The 9,547-nt window shown below is 40.5% G+C and overlaps 2 protein-coding genes across 2 annotated transcripts; both read left to right on the top strand.

The window, feature by feature from the left end:
• Window positions 1–5,306: 5,306 nt before the first annotated feature.
• LOC121838635 (toll-like receptor 4) lies at window positions 5,307–6,471 on the top strand. Its single transcript, XM_042304614.1, has one exon. The coding sequence runs from the start codon at window positions 5,307–5,309 to the stop codon at window positions 6,303–6,305; it is 999 nt and encodes a 332-aa protein (XP_042160548.1). The 3' UTR covers window positions 6,306–6,471.
• Window positions 6,472–6,501: 30 nt separating this feature from the next.
• LOC112222624 (toll-like receptor 2) lies at window positions 6,502–8,890 on the top strand (the record flags this gene model as incomplete). Its single annotated transcript, XM_042304393.1, has 2 exons — window positions 6,502–7,695; window positions 7,895–8,890. Coding segments are annotated over 2 exons (1,683 nt in total), but the record flags the coding sequence as incomplete, so codon positions are not given.
• Window positions 8,891–9,547: the final 657 nt, after the last annotated feature.

Below are 9,547 nucleotides of genomic sequence, written 5' to 3'. Positions count from 1 at the left end.
AACTATTTCAATGTACTATTGCACAAGATGGCCCCACATCTTATTTTCCCCACAGTCACCTCAAAAGACATCTTATGCAATTAAAGGTTGCAAACCCTGGCAGTAATGCTTGACTTGGACTGAAATAGGTGCCGGTACTCATTTTGGGTGCAGGTACCTGTTATATTTAGGTGCAGGAGCTCTGCAATACTTTTGAGCTAATATTCTATGAGGTGCGGTAGAACATTTGAGGTGCCGGTACTCAACTCCAGTACAAGTCAAGCACTGCCTGCAGGAAAGGGAATGGCTTTATCCCCAACATTCCACATTCCTGAGCCCTTACATACAGAGCAATGTGGAAAATAAGACTTAAAGGGCTGGTCTTCTTCCTTCACGATCAGTCACTGACAACACATGTCAATGTGTTGTTGAAAACTGGTAACTGAAGGGCTGAATTGGTTCACTAATATTTCATCTTAAGGTGAGTTCTGAGAGTTTGTCTGACTACTTAATGTAAAATGTTTATCATTTTAACAGTATGAAGATATTCACATTAGGGAGATGGTGATAGCACCAGCCATTTTCACATATGTAGATATTTTTTGAGATTCACATTACCTCAAATATTTTAGCAGTAACTATTTTTGCGCTAAGGGATGTTTTCACAAATACCAAACAGTTGGGCATCAAGGGAAAAAAATCTAGATATGCAAATTTGAACTGTTTAAGTGACTGAGAAATCAAACAAGTTCAAGTAAGCATGTCTAGACAGGCTGTAAAACACAATTATAGAACTACACTGCAATTATAGAAGGAGTCACCATCATGAGCTTTGCTCTGTCAAATGTTTCCCTCAAGTCCAGGAACAGTGATCTGCCAGGTGGATGAGGGTGTGTTTGACTCCATTAATATTGTGCTAACTAACTGAAGGACTCAGGTGAAGGCCATCGTTTCGTGCAGTCTGTGCAATTGAGACATTTTATCACACATGTATTTAATGTTAATGTGTCAGGGTACAACTTTATATTGAAGACCTTTGACCAGTTCTCTTGAAAAACAGATTCTGTCAATGAGACTAACCTGTATGAAAAAAAAAATAATAATATATATATATATATATATATATATATATATATATATATATATATATATATATATATATATATATATATATATATATATAATTGTAAAAACTATAGCTCAAGTCAAAATCATAACTTAACAGTATGCGTGTCAGGCAATCAGACAACGGACAGTACCATGACAGAATAGTTTGGGGCAAGTCATTACCTGGGAGCAATGTGCAAAGCTGTCATCAAGACAAAGGGTCTTTGAAGAATATCAAATATGAAATATATTTTGATTTGTTTTAACACTTTTTCAGTAACTACATGATTACACATGTGTTATTTCATAGTGTTGATGTCTTCACTATTATTCTACATTGTAGAAAATAGTAAAAAAGAAAGAAAAACCCTGGAATGAGTAGGTGTGTCCAAACTTTTGGCTGGTACTGTATGTCACTCATTTGTAGATAATAATCAAAAGTGAACTTTTGTATTTGTAGTGTTAATCACACATATTTGGGTAGGCAAGTCATCTGATCCCAATATTAGACATTCAGAAGCACACAACCAGTGAGTTGATGGCTAACCAGTCTAACTAACAGAGTTCATGTAGCCTATTAATACTCTAAACATGTAGGTTAGAGGCACATAGCTCAGGGTTGACTGCTCTGACCGGGTGGTAAGCAATAACTTTAAGTAAATAGAGACCAGCTTTAGAAGGAAGCTCCTCCTACTTTCCAGTAAAAAAATCCTTCCCTTCTCATCAGCCACTCATTGCTTCATATTTATGAGTTACCATGCGGTCTGACATTGGTTCGTGGGACATTAATCAATCACTCCATTACAGTTGGTTGATATTGATTTAATCACTCTGCAAGGTCTAGTGTTAATCTAAGCAGATTTTAAAGGAGGAAGACCTTTCCTGAGTTCAAGGGTAAAATAACAATAAGATTGGTAAATACTTATATTGAACCATTTCATGATTGGCCTATGCTTTATTTTGGTCATTATATTGGGTTATTATTTTGTAATGGGGTTATATTCATGTAAGGCATTTTATTGAATCAATATTAATGACATTGTTGATCTTTTTTTCACTAATTTGTAGGAATAACTATCAGTGTTGGCTAGAGAACTGATTCCTCTAAACTACTGGTACAATAGGTACCATTGTGAAATAAAGCTATGATTTATTTTCATTTTTTTACACCCATAGAAACATAGCAGGGCATATTTCCTCTATGTTAAATGACAAAACAACCCCACATAGTAAGGAAATATTTACGAGTCAAGGAACCCTGACAGATATGAATGTCAGTGATGGCGATGCACCTCAGAAAAAGAGGTCAAGATCAAGATAAAGACAGCAGTCTAACAGACTGACCAATGAATTACAAACATCATAAATTAACCCCTCCAGCAGAAAGAAGGCATTCATTACCTAAATATTTACCTCTATATTGAGAGCAGAACTCTGACCTGAAGTTTGAAAGGGTTAGTTGCATCCATAGCCTAAGTATATGCCACCCAATGTATACAGTAAACAAAGTGGAGGCTAATGGAATACCTTAGACATGTTCTTATCAGAAAGTACAATATGCCACAGATAAAAAAATAAAACAAATCCAGAATCTTTATTGAGAAAAGCAACGGCTTCTGAAAATAAAATGTTTTTGTTTTATGTTTCATCAGTTGGAATTTTTGAAAATATCATAAAACATTGATAGAATACCAAACTTACAGTAGGCTATAGCAGGGGTTCCCAAACTTTTTCACTCGGGGCCCCTCTTCCAGCATTGGGGAACATCCCACGCCACGTCTCTTTCTATGGGCACAAGCACTGTTCATGACACAAACTGTTCAAAGCCCTCTTGTTGGTGAATAGAATTTTGCAGGTTTAAAGCTCATTTCCTGCAATTCTACACATTTTGTCATGGGGTGCAAATAACATTTTGCAGTTTTAAAGCTAATTCACTTGCAATTCTATACATTTTGCCATGTCTAATGTGTATTCATCTTATATTGCAGTGACAAAAAATTACAACAATATTTATGGGCTAAAAAAACGACATAAAAAACATTAGCTGACATGAGCTAGCTGATCTGGACATTTCTGACAAGTTATAAATAGCTCTCTAAGGTATGCTATGACTAACATGAAAAGCAGAAGTGATGACGCACTACCCAATTTTGAAATTGCACCTTGTGCATTTTACTATTACAACTTTCAATAGTAAGTTTAAAGCCGGACTTAGTTTGCCCTAGGGAGCGCGCCCCACTGTTTGGGAACCATTGGCCTATAGAACAACAGTCAAAGGGTTCACTAGTTCACTTTGATGAGATGTCAGAATATGTCATCCACGACAATCAGATATCAATTTTCTTAAATATTGGCGAAGAAAGTGTTGGCTGATAAGTCAGGTGTAAATATAATGAAGCAATAATTCTGAAGCCAGTCAATATTTATTCATTACATAAATGTTTACTCCCTTCTTGTCACTCACTGGATACAATTTTACTAAAACTATTTGTGGTATGGTAAAAAAAACTTGATATATTTCCCACGTGAAGGTAATGCCAAAACAGTGAGTTACCGTTGGTTTGTAGTATAAATAAAGGATTATGAGGACTTGGGGGACTGTACTTAACAGCCATGAGCAGAGTACTGTGTCTTATGAGGGTTAGTAGAAACATTCTGTCATGACAATTAGTCTGCAAGAGGATTTTCATCTCAGTCAAGGAGGATGAAGCAGTTCAGTCCCTTGTGTAAGGCATATAAACACGTCAGCTGGTCTTGAACAGATACCAGCATCACCTCCACTAACAGGTACAGCTAAACGTTTTTAAAAGATGTATCTTTAAAGGTTCTCCATTGAGCATGCATTTTAGCCCATAAATAGGTTTAAATCTGCTAAGTCCTGGAAATAGCCCCCTAGAATTGCATATATCCTTTTTTATTTTTGCTATGGAAATTTGAGCATTTCACTTCCCAACACCACAACAGATCAGGTGGTGAGCATGCCAGAACTAACATAGAGTCCGTGTTGAGAAATATCACGTTCAATTGGCATTTCCTCATTTTATTGCCCACAAAGAGAGAACTATACATAATAGGCAGGAAATTATTGGTTGTTGGTATTCTTCATCTGGTTGCTTTTTGCCTATATTATTAATACTTTGCTGACTTCTACACTAAATCCTAACTTGAAAGATGCACACTGTTGGACCATTCTTCACTGCAAGCATGTTACTATTCAACCTGTAATAATCAAGACAGTGATGGTAAACATGGATGTAAACATTAAATCAAATCACATTTTATTTATCACATGCCCCGAATACAACAGGTGTAGACCTTACAGTGAAATGCTTACTTACGAGCCCCTCACCGACAGTGCAGTTTAAAAAAATACGGACAAGAATAAGAGATAAAAGTAACAAGTAATTAAAGAGGAACAGTAAAAAATAACAATATATACAGAGGGGTGCCGGTACAGAGGCAATGTGCAGGGGCACCGGTTAGTTGAGGTACTATGTACATGTAGGTAGAGTTATTAAAGTGACTATGCATAGATGACAACAGAGAGTGGCAGTGGTGTGAAGAGGGGAGGGGCATGTGAATAGTCTGGGTAGCCATTTGACTAGATGTTCAGGAGTCTTATGGCTTTGGGGTAGAAGCTGTTTAGAAGCCTCTTGGACCTAGACTTGGAGCTCTGGTACCACTTGCCGTGCGGTAGCAGAGAAAATAGTCTACGACTAGGGTGGCTGGAGTCTTTGACCATTTTTAGGGCCTTCCTCTGACACCGCCTGGTATAGAGGTTCTGGATAGCAGGAAACTTGGCCCCAGTGATGTACTGGGCCGTTCGCACTACCCTCTGTAGTACCTTGCTGTCGGAGGCCGAGCAGTTGCCATACCAGGCAGTGATGCAATCAGTCAGGATGCTCTCGATGGTGCAGCTGTAGAACCAAACATGTATCCATAGATAAGAGTGTCATGGCGATATTTCACAAATCCCTTCTCTTGGCTTTGAAACTGAAATGTGTGGGTAATGTTGGGCACAGACACATAAATACTGGGTAACATCAGAGTGAAATCCATTTTCGCCCTCCCTATTACCTCTAGCTGTAATTGAGGATTGAAGGATGTAAAGAGGAGACTATAGTCAAACTTCAAATGATAAAGACCTAGAGAATGCAATAGAATGCAATCTTGTCATTTGTTAAACTTGACAGATTTTTACATTCCTTTACAGATCCAAAATGTACATACACACGATGATTCTACTGGGTGTTGTGTGGTTTAGTCCACCACTTCTTGTGATCCTTGCCTCACCAACCCCTGCTTCAAATGATGAGAGAGGCCCCTGTCAAATCTACAACTCTGGTCGCTCCGCAAACTGCCTTGGTCAGCGACTGGATCATGTTCCATGGAAGCACCTCCCTTCCACGCTTGAAAGGATAGATCTCTCCTACAACGAACTTCATACCGTTCATGTTAATTACTTTTCTCGCCTACCTCATCTTCGTGTCCTCGAGCTGCAGTTCAACAACATCTCTGTGATTGAGGACCGTGCCTTCCACAACAACCCCCTCCTGGAGCATCTTAACATCTTTAACAACTCCCTAGAGGAAATCCCTGCCAACGCCTTGCAGGACCTCTTTAATCTAAGGGAACTCCTTATGTCGAATAACCTTTACACCCAGGCTACATTGTCAGCTGATGTTTTCTCCAGATTGACCCACCTTAAGGCCCTGTCCATGGGCGGCCCCTTGGTCAAGGGTCTAAGGAAAGGGGACTTCCAGGCATTGAGGAACATTCAGTTGCAGGACTTTGCCATTAAAACTTCATCAAATATCAGTTACTATGAACCGGGTAGTCTGAAGGTAATCCAGACAGATAGAATGGGTTTTGACATGGCCATAGATCAGAAGCCGAATTTCCTACCTTTGATTCTACGAGACTTGGCCAACAAGACTTTCAGTCTCATCCAATTCAGGAACCTCTTTGAGTTCATGTATTACTTGGGAGATGAGGATATTTTCAGAGGCTTGCAAGACATCAAAGTAGATTCGCTCATCTTTCACCGTGGAAAATTCAATGAGAACCTGATGAGGATGGCTCTGTTTAATCTACAGGCCACCCCCCTTAAACGTCTGACACTTCAATACATTGACTTTGCTCGCTCCCCCAACTTTGTGGATAATGGCTTGGGATCCAGTATCAAAGACCTTGCTCTGAGTAGACTAAATCTGTGGTAAGCATATCTTATTCTACTATTCTATTACAAAAGCACTATGCAGACATTTCTACCCAGAAGTTGCAAAAACAAATACAGGTTCAAGTGTATTTTTTCATCAATTGAAATCTGTTTCTGTATCTATGTAGTGTGAAAGTACCAATTATGTTATCATCTTGACCACATGTTTTTTTTCATGCTTACATGTTTTGTCTCCATTACTCCTCAGGCACATCAGCAATCCAGATATTTTGCGATTCGACTGGCGCTTCACATGGTTCAACAAAGTCCGACTGCTGTCCATTCAGAATGTCAACTTCAAATCTGTGCCTTGCGATGCCTGGCTTAATATGGAAGGCATGGAGGTTTTGGACATCTCAAACAACCGCCTGCAGGACAACATCCTCTTCAACCAGAGATGCGACTACAGGGGCACCATGCCGGCTCTTCGTTCCTTCAATGTCAGCACCAACCAACTGACCAGCCTTCAGGACTTAGCCTCCCTGACCAGGGAGTTCAAACAGTTGAAGGTCCTGGATGTCAGCCACAACATGTTGGGTTCTGCTGAGAAGAGTCGCAACTGTAACTGGATGCAGAACATCACCCAGGTGATCGCTCACCACAACCGATTTGAAAGTGGTGCCCTCCAGTGTCTGCCCACCACAGTACAATTCCTGGACCTCTCGTACTGTGACCTGGACCAGCTGGACATGGCCTACTTCCAACAAACCATCAGACTCAAGGAGCTCCTGCTCAATGGGAACAAGATCAAGTTCATCCCCTCTGGGTGGAGAAGTCGCTCCTTGCAGTCACTGGCTCTGGATGGGAACTCCTTTGGGCTCATCAGCATGGGCTCCTTCCAGGACATGACCCAGCTTTCTCGACTGACAGCAGGGAACAACCCATTCCACTGCACATGCGACCTCCACGCCTTCATCCAGGACACAATTTCCAAGGGGAAGGTCAACATCACTGACTGGCCAGAGAACTACAAGTGTTACCATCCAGAGGCCCTGCTCAATACCGCTGTGGCAAATTTCTTCCCGGGTCACGTGGCCTGCGATATCAGACTGGTCATCATCATCTGTGTGGCTACTACTGCTGCTGTGGTTTTAGTGTTGATGCTTATATGCTACATATTCAATGTTCCCTGGTACATTAAAGCCACATATCAAATCCTCAGAGCCAAATACAGGGCTCATCAGGAAGGAACATCTGGAAAATCACAAATCTATGCTTACCATGCATTCATCTCCTATAGCCACCCAGATGCAGACTGGGTCAGGGACCAGTTGTTGCCCTGCTTGGAGAACAGCAAGCCCCCCTACCGACTCTGTATCCATGAGAGAGACTTCATGCCAGGAAAATGGATAATCGACAACATCATTGAAAATATTGAGAGCAGCGAAAAGGTAAGGTTGAGGACCCACGAAGACAAGTTAGAGGTGTTTTAACAAATAAATAGTAACACACTTTTTAATATAAAAGGTCAATTGAACAACCCAAAATGTCAGATGTATGTTTTGTTTAGGTTTGTATCCTAATTCCTGCACTGTGCATTTGCCTAAATGAATACACCCTATCCTCAGAATTTTTTGTTTCCAAATCCAGGTCATATTTGTGTTGTCACACCACTTTGTGAACAGCGATTGGTGCAACTACGAGCTCTACTTTGCCCAGCAAAGAGCCATCGGCAAGACGTTCAGCGATGTTATTCTGGTGGTTAAAGAACCCATCGACCCTGAATCTCTGCCCAGCAAGTATTGCAAGCTCAAGAAGATGCTGAACACCAAAACGTACCTAGAGTGGCCCCAGCAAGCCAAGCAGCAGACCTTCTTCTGGGCTCAACTTAGGAGCTGCCTGGGCAAGCCCACAGTGACTAGAGAGCAGGCTCTTAGTGGTAGGAGCAGCAGTGTATCCTCAGTTGGCGCTGTGCCTGTGATAGAGATTCCTCTAGAGGATGAGAAGCCAGTGATAGCTATGCCAAATTTAGACAGAGAAGCAGAGCTCCACAAAGTAGTTCCTCGGGAGATCAAAAATCTTTCAGTGAGAAGTGCAGAGTTTTGTGGGCAAAGACTGATCCCTGTAGTCGTAGCATGAGACAAAATAAGCCAAGCATGTAGCTTGTAATGTGCAAAGTGTCCCAAGACCAATCTCTCTCTGAAGTGCTGAGCTTGAGTGACTTCTTGGCCATGCTGTGGCAGATAATGTGTTTTCCAAGCTGCTTGTGGTATTAGCAAGTGTTTCATAATGATGACAGTGAATAACATGATCCGTCTGCCACCCACCCTTCTGACATGTACAGTGCTTACTCCCCCTTGAACTCTTTACATTTTGTTGCGATACAAAGCGGGATTGAAATAGATTTAATTGTCATTCTTTTGTAATTGATCTTCACAAAATACTCCACAATGTCAAAGTGAAAAAAAAGTTTTACAAATGAACACAAATTAAATAACTAAAATATGGTCGTTGCATTTAGTTCAGAAGTAAAAATCATCTTAACAAATCTCATAATAAGTTATATGGACTCACTCTCTGTGAAATAATAGGGGTTGATGTAATTTCTGAATGACTACCCTTTCCTCTGTCTCCCATACATACACACACACACACACACACACACACACACACACACACACACACACACACACACACACACACACACACACACACACACACACACACGCACACGCACACGCACGCACACAACATCTAAGGTCCCTCAGTCAAGTCTTGAATTTCAAGCACAGATTCAACTACAAGGACCAAGGAGCTTTTTGAAAGAAGGGCAGTGATTGGTAGATGGGTAACAATACTAAATCAGACATTGAATATATCTTTAAGCATGGTCAAGTTAATAAGTACGCTGTGGAGGATGTATCAAACAACCCAGACACATCAAAGAAACAGTCGTCCTTCTGAACTGAGCTGCAGGATAAGAAGGAAACTGCTTAGGGATGTCAACATGCGGACATTGCTGATTTTAAAACAGCTACAGAGTTCAATGGCTGTGATGGGAGAAAACTGAGGATGGATCAATAACATTGAAGTGACCTCACAATAAATGACAGAGGAAAAGAATAATACAAATACACAGAATATATATTTTCCCCAAAACATGCATATGTATGCAACAAGGCACTGAAGTAATACTGAAAGAAAAAGAAACAAGGCAAAGGAATACAGTTTTTGGACTAAATGCAAAGCCTTTATCTTTGGGGAAAGTCCAACACAACAAATCACTGAGTAACTGCCTCCTTA

The sequence above is a fragment of the Oncorhynchus tshawytscha genome, linkage group LG23 (genome assembly GCF_018296145.1).
Source record: "Oncorhynchus tshawytscha isolate Ot180627B linkage group LG23, Otsh_v2.0, whole genome shotgun sequence".
NCBI lineage: Eukaryota > Metazoa > Chordata > Actinopteri > Salmoniformes > Salmonidae > Oncorhynchus > Oncorhynchus tshawytscha.
Note: the sequence above shows the minus strand (reverse complement) of the source record. Positions and strands in the feature narration are given on the sequence as shown.